This window comes from Mytilus trossulus, chromosome 1 (genome assembly GCF_036588685.1).
Source record: "Mytilus trossulus isolate FHL-02 chromosome 1, PNRI_Mtr1.1.1.hap1, whole genome shotgun sequence".
Taxonomy (NCBI): domain Eukaryota; kingdom Metazoa; phylum Mollusca; class Bivalvia; order Mytilida; family Mytilidae; genus Mytilus; species Mytilus trossulus.
In genome coordinates, this window is record NC_086373.1 from 105,588,133 (window position 1) to 105,600,428 (window position 12,296).

Below are 12,296 nucleotides of genomic sequence, written 5' to 3' on the forward strand. Positions count from 1 at the left end.
ACATCCACAATAATTAAACTTTTAAAAATGAGCAATATGGATCTTCACTACTCTGTTTTTAAAAGACTCTTATTAATTGAAAGTATATACTGTGGATTCATTATTATTTTGTTGGATACCAATTTTCGTGGATTTCATTGTGTAAGGTCAACCACGAAATTAAATGTTCAACCTATAACAAATTTTCTTAAGGCTTGTATGAGGACTTAGGCAAAACCACGAAATAAATTGTCCTTAATAAGTTTTCCTTCATCCACGAAAATTAGTACCCACAAATATAAATGAATCCACAGTAAATAAAGAAATTAAAAAAAAAAAAAAAATTAAAGGTCAGTGTGCCTGTTTTCAAGATATGAGCCATTGAAATTTTGGCGGGAAATAATTTAATCAAGAGTTTTCATTCACTTAACATTGGCGTCTTTGTTCTTTCAAAATGATGTAAAATTGACGGATTTTATAAGATTTTAAAATATGTCACAGGAATCTGTTCTTTATAAAATGAAAAGCATGATTGACTATTGTCAAACTGTTTATGGATGTAAAATTAAGCATGGATGCATTTAAGGTTCTTCTTATCGTTCCCCTTTACACTTGATGAAATGAAAAAGGTAGCTTGTTGTTCTTCAAAGCTTGTAGCACAGAGAGAGCATCAGTCAGGAATACTACTTGAATTGTGTTATCTATTTTGTTTTTGTTGGAGTGTGCAGCATGAGTAAGGGCTTCTTCAGCTTTGTAGTTTGAACAATGTAGGCCTGTTGGAATTGCCTCTGATTGTTTATCTCCATTTGGGTACTTTATATATATACTAGCCCCTCCTTTTGTTGTGGCATATTTGGTTGACCCATCTGTATATACTCTTACCCATATTTCTAAAGGGTACTCTTCTTCAAGCATACTCATTGTCAGTGTTTTCTTTACATTGCTAGTCTGTTCATCTTTAGTGGAAGTGAGCGGAACTGAGGTCTGTAGGGTGACATTTCCCAAGCTTGTCTTCACACGGGTTGTTGTTCATTGTGAAAGCTTTGGGTTCAATATATTTAGGTAGAGCTTCCTCCTTTGTAATGCTCTTGTCTCTAATGTTAAGCTGGATCTTTTGAGTCTGCCTGATGAGAGTTGTTTCAGTCTGATATTCATTGGGTGCTCTTGTGAACACACATATTTGGTGGCCTGTATCATGGCTTTGCACTCCCTTCTCTTACCTAATGGTGATATGTTTGTTACATCCTCCATACGTTTTATTGGTGTTAATTTCATAGAACCTGTGATGATACATAGTGCCTATTTCTGAACTTAGTCTAAAGTTGATGGTGAGACTTGGCAACAGTCATCCATGCACTAGATCCGTATTCAAGGTGTGGTTGTTCATTTCCTTGGAAGACAGATTTCAAGATTTTTACATTTTCAACCCATTTTGTTCCTGCAATTTCCTCATAATGTTCAATTTTTCCTAGCCTTAGCTTCAGCTGATGTTATATGCTGCTTCCACGTCATTCATTAGTCAAAAGTTACCCCAAGGTATGTTCATTCGTCTTCCATTTTAAGTGGAGTATCATCCAAAATCAGTTTGACAGATTGGGTTTTGGGAGAGAGTGTGAAGAGTATTCCAGTTATTTTTTCTCTGTTCTCTGTGGTAACACACCACTGCTCAGCCCATGTGACTATCATATCTAAAGCTCTGTGTAATCTGTATTTAGCTGTAGATGAATACTCTTCTGAGCACCAGAGAACAAGATTGTCTGCATAAAGTGCTGATTGTATCCCTTGTAGTAGCTCTGGTACTAGGTCGTTCATAAAGAGAACGAATAGAGTCGGTGGTAATACTCCTCCTTGTGGGACCCCTTGTTTTAGGAGTACTTTCTGTCCACATTGCCCATCTACCAGCACTCTGTCTCTTCTATTGTACAAGTAAGATTTGGTCCATTTATACATTCTTCCACTTATGCCATATCTAAGCATTTTTGCAAGGAGTCAATCTTTCCATACCTTATCAAATTCTCTTTGAAGATCTACAAAGACAGCCAATGTTACTTTCTTTGATTGGAAGGCATCTTATACTACCTGTGATAGATGTGTAGTCTGGTCTTCTGTGCTTTTGTAAAACCTGCTTGTTCATGTCCAATGATGTTATCTGACTCATGTACATGTGCATGCGCTTGTTTATTATGCGCTCCAACAAATTACAACAGCCAGGTGTGTAGCTCCCTATACCCTAACACGCAGTTGCCTGCACATCGATTCGGCTTGCAAAAAAAATTTGCAAAATTTATAAATTAAATGTTTAAAGGAAACACATAATTTATGTTGTCACTTTTTTAATTGACGAAATGTCATTATATAAAAAAATTTGGTTTCAAAATAGAAGTTTTATTCATTGGAGATCATGAGAAAATAGGACAGTAACTTGAATCTTTTAGTAATACATGCAAGATTTGAATTTGTTATACACAGTCTTAGACATGAAGTTTTCGGAGCACATTTTACAGAGTACGGTTTATCTGTCTGGAATGGGATGTACCAATCAGCACTAGATTTATCAGAACCTTTTGATATCGTTGAAAATATGCCACTGCAATGTGTTCGACAGACTACCAGAGCCAATCACCCTGCAAACACGCCAAAACAGTATTGGAAAGTCTCATTATATTTTGCGTTTAAAGACCATATGATAAAGGAATTGGTGAGAAGAGTCGCGTCTGATATTATCAGAAAATCGCTTTTTCCTACTGTTTCCCCCTCCCTTGTGTTTAAGGAAATATAACAAACAAACAAATCTAAACCTTGTATAAGACATACGAAACTGACCTGGTATGTAAAATAGACGAATTCAATTGAGAGGTCGCTCGATGGCGATATGCTGGTTTATAGCATTTCCCGAGTGCTATCATCCAGATCTATCAGTGTACTACGTCTAGTCAAATCAAATGTACTATCAACATTGAACAACGACAGGTTATCATCGCTAGCATTACTGCATATTCATCGGGATTTCAGTGTAAATATTTGCACGGTAATAGAGACGTTCGCTTTTCTCATCACTTGGCGTTCGGCGTCCGGCGTCAGTCGTCGTCCGGCGTTAGCTTTTACAAAAATCTTCTCCTCTGAAACTACTGGGCCAAATCAAACCAAACTTGGCCACAATCATCATTGGGGTATCTAGTTTAAAAAATGTGTGGCGTGACCCGGTCATCCAACCAAGATGGCCGCCACGGCTAAAAATAGAACATAGGGGTAAAATGCAGTTTTTGGCTTATAACTCAAAAACCAAAGCATTTTGAGGAAATTTGACATGGGATAAAAATGTTTATCAGGTCAATATCTATCTGCCCTGAAATTTTCAGATGAATTGGACAATCGGTTGTTGGCTTGCTGCCCTCCAATTGGTATATTTAAAGAAATTTTGCCGTTTTTGGTTATTATCTTGAATACTATTATAGATAGAGATAAACTGAAAACAGCAATAATGTTCAGCAAAGTAAGATCTACAAATTAGTCAACATGACCTAAATGGTCAATTGACCCCTTAAGGAGTTATTGCCCTTTATAGTCAATTTTTAACAATTTTCATTAATTCGGTAAATTTATGTAAATTTTTACCAAATATTTTTCTCTTTTACTAATGGGCAAGGTTCATTATAGATATAATTGTAAGAAGCAAGAACGTTCAGTAAAGTAAGAACTTCAAACACATCACCATCACCAAAATACAATTTTGTCATGAATCCATTTGTGTCCTTTGTTTAATATGCACATAAACCAAGGTGAGCGACACAGGCTCTTTAGAGCCTCTAGTTTGTCTATACCCGAAGAGTAGATTTTGTTCAATTTTTAGTAAATTCAGTATCAGAAAAATGTGTAGTTTATTTTTTCAATTAACTATGATTTACTCTATTCAGAAGCTTTATTAATAGCTTTACATTAATAAATTGTTTATAAGTCCTATCTACATGTAGCTCCTCTTTCAAATGTCCAATGACCCAAAACCGAAAAAAAATATTTTTCTGCATAAAAGGGTCCCAAAAATTTTTCGTAGTTGCTTGCACATCGTTTCTTTCTAGCTACACCCCTGACAGCTGCTTATTAGGGTTATAGGATGATAACTTTAGGCTTTTGACTTGTTCTTTCCTTTCTTTAGAATTGGCATTATTATTGATTCCTTCTAGAATTTTGGGACTTGACCTTGTCTCCAGCTAAGATTGAATATGTCCAGCAAAGTATTTAGTGATGAGTTTCCTAGGTGTTGTAGCATCTCATTTGTGATTTTATCTGGACCTGGAGTCTTTTTCTTCTTTAGCTTTCTTATAGATTGTTTCATTTCAGACATTGTGATGTCAGTCTGCATGATCTCATGTGCTGCTATTTTCTGTCTTTCTCTAATTTCTGTTCTTATCTCTTTTTTACGTGAGTTTGGGATGTGGTTTAGCTTACTTCTTCATAACCTTTTGCAAATACATTTACAGCAGGTTTTCCTGTAGTTGTTTTTCCTTCAACTTCTAGAGTTATCTTTTGGCTTTCCCTCATCATTTAGAGCTTTTATCAAGTTTCACAGTTTTGTTGTATCCTTCTCCATATTCAGAGATGATGTTTTTTTCCCTCCATCCTCTTCTCTGACATTCAAGTTCTGTTTTGAGGTGTTTTGCTTTGCTTTGTTGGAGTTTAATGTTATTCTCCTGGCTTGGGTTTGATTCAGCCTCTTCTATTGCTCTTGTGAGTGCATCATGTGTTTCTTGAATTACATTAGACCAGTATGGCTTGTAGTCCTTTCTCACACTCCTTGGTATACTTCTCATTATGGAATCATAGTTTTATATATATAGTTGTTTGGAGGTTGGTTTCAACCTATTTTTCTAAGATTCAATATGGATTTAAATTAAATAGGTGGAAGTATATAGTAAATAAGGATACATTTACAAAGTGAAACACAGAATAATAACTTGTGTGTCGATCATAAATAAACATATAGGGTAAAGCTGTCAAAATAGATGCAGTATGGGTACCTTCATGTTAAGTGTTAGCCATAGTGTAAAATAAATATTTGCACCTTGTAGTGTTTGGACATTTTGATCCATTATTCCACTGGGTAGGTTGTTCCGATACAAAGATTTGGATTTAATTGCAATCAAGAAGCTTTGTACTGACACACACATAAGGAAATAAGAAGTCCAGAAAGGTTCAAACATGAAGAAATACAACTAGGCTGAGAAAATATTGATTTTGTTGCTTACCTTTTCCCCTTTAGTATACTTTAATGTATTTAGAAGATAAGGGACATGTATGTTCAAGCATCCCATTTGTTAATTGTTTAAGCATAAATCTGGCAGTTAGTTTTTTTGTTTGAACTGTTTCAAATTTTGTTGTGCTAGTGCTATGAAGACTTCAATATGCAGTATTGGTTTTGCCCATAGTTGAATGCTGTGGGGTAATTCTCGGATTTATCTTTTTAAACAGATACCCAAATTTTATTTTTTTCTTCAGATTTACCACATATAAGGGTAGATAACTCTTATAGTAAAAATGTACAAATGGATGTGAGTCAAAATGAGAGACATAGAAAATGCAAGACATAGGTATGCTGTTTCCGGCGGTGTCGTCGTTAACAATGTATTAGTTTGTGATTAGGTTTAGTTTATGGTGAAAGGCAAGTGGTAGGTCAATCATCTTTGGTGTGCAGTTGTATAAGCATTGGCACATCTCGTTTCCATGGAGATTATTTTGCCCTGCCCCCTCAGTCATAGTCTATTGACTTTGAAACTTTTGCTTATTTTTCATGTATTAGTTTGTGGTTAGGTCAGTTTTTGGGGAACCATAAGTGGTAGGTCAATTATATTTGGTATGTAATTGAATAAGCATTGGCAGATCTCGTTTCCATGGAGATAATTTGGCTCCGCCCCCTAAGCCATGGTCTATTGAATTTGAAAATTTTGGTAAGTTATCATGTATTAGTTTGTGATTAGGTCAGTTCATGTGAAACCATTAATGATAGGCCAATGTTAATTGGTATTCAGTTGTATAAGCTTTTGCACATCTCATTTCCATGGAGAATATTTGGTCTTGCCCCTCAGTCACAGTCTAAAGACTTTGAAACTTATATTAGTTTACATGCATTAGTTTGTAATTAGATCAGTTAAAAATTAACTGCTTATGTTAAGTCATTGATATTTGTTATGCAATTTATTGGCATTGCATGAATGAATGAATTCCATGGAGATTATATAGCTCCACCCCCTCTTCATGGTTCATTGACTTTGAAACTTTTACAAAGTTTACCAGTTTATTTTTGTATTAAAGTCATAAGAAACGAGTGACCGGTGAAAAATAATGTTCTTCCAATTCTTAAACCAATGCATACTAACATCATAAACTTAGTCTTCTGTGCTCGAATTTATCATTTTTTTCGTGTAAATTTCGTATAATCGTCAATTTTTTTTTCAATCGGTCAGTGTTGTTGTGAAAATATGGCAGGTAATTAAAGTTCGTGTTTTGAAGCCGAAGTTTAACGATTGTCACCTGTTTGTCAACAATTGACGAAAAATAAACAAAAAAGCATGGAAATTGAGCACGTGTTTAACATGAAAATTCAGATAATAGTTTATTTTAAGGACATCCATGCGTATTGTGGTCACCGGATTTTTACGAGATGGGTCACACTGAGGTCACCTTGCATACGGAAAATATATCGGGGGAATTGCTTGCTGGAAGGAAGCAATTCAAATAAAGTAAACTTCTTCTAAATATGAATAAATTAAAGATTTTTTTTCAGAAAAAAGTATATGTACATAAGTTTACAATGAAAACTATCCATTGAGTTATAAAAAACATATGCATTATTTTTTTTTGATTTGAGGTTTCTTATGACTTTAAGGTTTGGGAACGACTTATGATAAGTCAATGGTATTTGGTATGCAGTTGTTTTATCATTGGCACATTTTGTTTACATGGAGATTATTTAGCCATATAACTCATGGTCATGGTTCATTGACTTTGAAAATTTGCTAAACTTGTGTAAGATGTTAGAGTATTGCTATTTGGATTTCAAGATATGCATAAAAAAGTTACAAAAAGGCGAGACATATCTCTGTGATAACAAATTATGTTCTCTAACTCTAGTTTTCCTCACCAAAAGTTCTGAAATTAATACACAATGCCTATGATCACAAAACTTGGATCAAGTTTGAATTTTTTGTGGATTCAATTTCAACTTTCAAGAGTTAGGCCCCTTCACAAACAGAAAAATCACTGCATTATGTTTTAAATGATCATACAACAGGTACTACTACAAAATACAAACCAAATTCAAATTTTTACCATTATAGAGCTTTACAAATGGAAAAAATGCTGAATGTTTCGTTTCCATTCCCTTACATGAGTTTAAATTTGCGTTGCATCACTTTTACCATTCTTGAGTAATGTCCATTTTAAGTTTATTTTATGAAAAGTCAATGTAAATTGTGCAATATTAGATAACTTAAAAGAACTAGCTAGAAAAATAGTTTGGTGACACATAGTTTAAAACTTTTCTTGATATATTTGTAAAAAGCAGAGTAAAATCTTCATTTTGGCACAGTATAAAAACTTCTATCTGAAGAAATATATAGTGATGATCCAACTTAAGCATATGTTGTTAGGGTGCATTACAAAATGGAGGACATGAAAACTATAAATGATAGTTGCTTTATGGCTAGACAAATCTCATTACTTCTTTTTATATAAAAATAAGAAGTGGTATAATTGTAAATGAGAATGCTTTCTATCCTAGACCAAATGAAGTAAAAGCTAGCAAATATAGGCAATCATGCTGCTTAAACAACTAACAAAAACCATACTACATAGAAAGCTTTAAAAGGCCCCTAAATGACAATTGTTCAAACAAGAAAATTAACAGCATGAATTATGAGTAAAAAATATAATATCATAACAAATATAAAAAACAGCAACATGACAACCATTGAATTACTAAAGTACAAAACAACAATCACTTAAAATACTGCATTAATAAAAGTCAAATTAGTATTTAGAATGTGAATAAAATTAATTTGTACAAAATGTTAAAGACCAGGATTTTATAGCAAGTATTTTGGGTCTTTTTTGTCCTTTTTCACTTATCTTCTTTCAAAAAAGGGTCTTTAAGGTATGTTTATTCAAGAATCCAACCATCAAGTCTGAGATTTAAACTGGCTCACATTGAACCAAGTTGATTTGATTTCAATAAACATTATCCATCATTAGTTAGAAGATGGTAGTTGCAGCAAAGTAGACATACTGATTTGAATGATGAATTCTTAGTGATTTTCAGTCATATGATCTGTAAATATCCTTTTAAGTCTAATTTTTATTTGTAGCTTCAACAGATGAACAACCTTCAAAAGGATCAAACAGTATTTTATTTCAATTATTATTGGATAAACTCTCTGAAACATTTGACAAAAAAGTGTCCTTATCTAAAACAGACTGTAAAAGGTTCCTAGAACTACTAAAGAAACGTTCTAGAGATGATTTGGAAAATCCTCTGCCTTTTTCTATAGATAAAGTTCTCAGTAACTCTACAGAAATTCCTCAATGGTGCTGTTTTGTGAAGTCTGTCAGTAATAATCGTATGTTTATGACAATTTTACCCGAATCTTTCAATGACTTGTTACTACTGGATACAAAGTTAGAAGTTATTAGAGAAGGTTCATCAGAAAGTGATGAAATTATAGACAGAGTAAGTGAGTCACAAAGTGTTCTGACAGAGCCACCAAGTGCTTCTACTGAATCACCAAGTGGTCCTTCTGAATCACCAAGTGTTCCCACTGAATCACCAAGTGTTCTTACTGAGTCAGGCGATGCTTCAAAAGATGACAGTCTACAAGATGATAAGCAACATAAAGAACATAAACATGGCAAAGAAGAAGAACCGTATCATTATTACACTATTCCATTTTACATGTATGAGAGTTATCTCCCTAACGTGTTAGACATGTTAATCAACCCATGGGATTTCACACTTCCTGAAGATATATATGAAGATCTGACATTCATGGAAAGTGATCGCGATGAAAGTTTCAGTAAAAGTCCCATGTTTAAAGTTCCTTCATTTGAGAGAGAATTTACTCCAGGTTGTGATGAGGCTACTATGTATATGTCATGGATGAGGATAACTCATGAACGAAGACTTACAGAATGCTCCAATAATGAAAATGAGGCAACACTTAAACAGCAATGTAGTGTCCTTACTGATATATACTATTCCTGTTTTGTAAACGGTATTTATGATATCTTTAATGAAACTTTATAATAAACCATTTGTATAGGAATATTTAAAGGATTGATTTGGTTCAAAATATCAAATTTGCTTTCTGTTAGCAAGTGATGATGTCAATGTCAATATAGTGCTTCTCTGGAAGTCATTGCACTATCCCTATACCAATTGTTAAAACAATTTAATGGATACATGTTTATTTTCATTGTTCAAGAGTCCAAATTTAAATTTTAAACTCATAGTTCAAATTTTGAGTGGATACTCAGCTTTGTGTAACCATTGTTAATTAGTGACTGATATATTTCCAGGTGTATTCCAGAGTGTGCAGCAGGATCTAGGTGTACACAAGAATGATGTAGATGCAGCCATCAACAACATATGTGAGGAATCCCTGGCTATAGAGACAGATATTACCACATTCCTCCTCTCATCCTGTCAACATTTCCAGAAGATTGCTGAATCAGCTAAGTTTGATCTGGCTAACAGAGATAATACCATACAAGATGAGCAAGAAGAAGAAGAGGTGGAGGACTTCTTTCCTAGAAGACAGTCTGTCAGATTTAATGATTTTGTGGAAGAATTGTAATTCATTAGATATTTTTATGCCCCACCTACGGTAGTAGAGGGGCATTATGTTTTCTGGTCTGTGCCTCCGTTCGTTCATCCGTTCGTTCGTCCCACTTCAGGTTAAAGTTTTTGGTCAAGGTAGTTTTTGATGAAGTTGAAGTCCAATCCACTTGAAACTTAGTACACATGTTCCTCATGATATGATCTTTCTAATTTTGATGCCAAATTATAGTTTTGACCCCAATTTCATGGTCAACTGAACATAGAAAATGAAAGTGCGAAGTTCAGGTCAAAGTTTTTGGTCAAGATAGTTTTTGATGAAGTTAAAGTCACATCTACTTGAAACTTAGTACACATGTTCCCTATGATATGATCTTTCTAATTTTAATTCCAAATTAAAGTTTTGACCCCAATTCCACGGTTCACTGAACATGGAAAATTATAGTGCGAGTGGGGCATCCCTGTACTATGGACACATTCTTGTTATTCTATAATTTAGCTAATCTGGCCCAAACAGCTGTTGCCATCACTTTGTGTTCATCATCATTGGTTCATAGTCTGTTCTCTCGGCTTTTTAAACTTCAGAAAGACAGTCTGTCAGATTTAATGATTTTGTGGAAGAATTGTAATTCATTAGATATTTTTATGCCCCACCTACGGTAGTAGAGGGGCATTATGTTTTCTGGTCTGTGCCTCCGTTCGTTCATCCGTTCGTTCGTCCCACTTCAGGTTAAAGTTTTTGGTCAAGGTAGTTTTTGATGAAGTTGAAGTCCAATCCACTTGAAACTTAGTACACATGTTCCTCATGATATGATCTTTCTAATTTTGATGCCAAATTATAGTTTTGACCCCAATTTCATGGTCAACTGAACATAGAAAATGAAAGTGCGAAGTTCAGGTTAAAGTTTTTGGTCAAGGTAGTTTTTGATGAAGTTAAAGTCACATCTACTTGAAACTTAGTACACATGTTCCCTATGATATGATCTTTCTAATTTTAATTCCAAATTAAAGTTTTGACCCCAATTCCACGGTTCACTGAACATGGAAAATTATAGTGCGAGTGGGGCATCCGTGTACTATGGACACATTCTTGTTATTCTATAATTTAGCTAATCTGGCCCAAACAGCTGTTGCCATCACTTTGTGTTCATCATCATTGGTTCATAGTCTGTTCTCTCGGCTTTTTAAACTTTCAAATGTTCAACTTTTCAAAATTATTACCTTAAATGCCATTTTAAACAGAATTTGGCAAGACTAATTTATGTAAGGTTGAAGAACTTCTTTTGTTGTCACCCTTAAGCCTAAATGCCTATAGTGTTGGAGGTTGTATGATTGATCCCTATCCTAATAAAACCAAGAACTTGTGTATGCTGCTACATTGGTAGGAATACATTAAAAAGAAAAAAAAACAGGACGCTTGTTCAATAAGCCTCTATCAATAAAGAGATATCAGAGGATGGGGAATACATCTAACAGAAAAAGAGAGCATTTAATGAGCCTCTTCAAATAAAGACAGATGTGATGTTTACATTTAATATATAGACAGGGCACTTCCACCATGAACCTGTGATAATAAAGATAAGCAAGGGCAGGCCCGTAGCCAGGAATTTCCGAAGGGGGGTTTGTTTGACTCACAAACTCGACTTTAATAGTCACAATTCGAACAGAACATTGACTTTAACAGTGCTTATTAGTTTTCAATGAGGGGTTCGTCCGAACTCCCCCTGGCTACGGGTATGAAGGGAATACATCAAAGAGAAACCGGGAGCAGGAATTTCTGTTACATTGAAGACCTGTTGGTGACCTTCTGCTGTTGTTTTTTCTATGGTCGGGTTGTTGTCTCTTTGATACATTCCCCATTACCATTCTCAATTTTACTACCACATGAGAATCTAGGAATACAGATAAAGCTGGGGTATACATCAAGGAGAAAGCAAAGAGATAAACAGGGCACTACCACATGAGCATATATGAATAAAGATAGATTCAGATACAGAAGTTTGGTATACATCATGGAAAGCTACACAATTAACAAAAACAAAATTCTGAAATAATTATGCCAATACCCTGAACTGGTGTTGATACAGCTATTTGTGCTGATTTCATTTGTTGCCACACAAAAAATAGTGTTTAGAAAAAAAACCATCCTGTTTGTAAACGATCCCGATACGTCCAAACATGAACAATAATTACAACCAATAATTAATAAAGACACAGCTTATTTATTTTTTATATATTAATTATTCTTGATATAAATAATTTTACGTCAATGTCTCCCTATAAACCAATTCTTGCGCAGAAGTTAGGTGTTGACAATATACCAATATCATTACAACTACAAAGACTATGACTAAATTATAGATTAATGTTTACAGAGATAGCCACCCTGTGTGTGTGTGTGTGTGTGTGACAATATTCCAATGTCATTACAACTTCCAAAGACTATGACTAAATTATAGATTTCTGTTTACAGAGATAGCCACCCTGTTTGTGA

General features: G+C 34.4%; 1 protein-coding gene across 1 annotated transcript in view; it reads left to right on the top strand.

Moving 5' to 3' along the window:
• LOC134705600 (KICSTOR complex protein SZT2-like) overlaps positions 1-12,296 on the top strand; it is a 119,541-nt gene that overhangs the window by 69,306 nt on the left and 37,939 nt on the right. The window contains exons 24-25 of the mRNA XM_063564325.1: positions 8,337-9,239; positions 9,544-9,817. Coding sequence (XP_063420395.1) covers positions 8,337-9,239; positions 9,544-9,817 — 1,177 coding nt within the window. The remainder of the gene's footprint in view (positions 1-8,336; positions 9,240-9,543; positions 9,818-12,296) is intronic.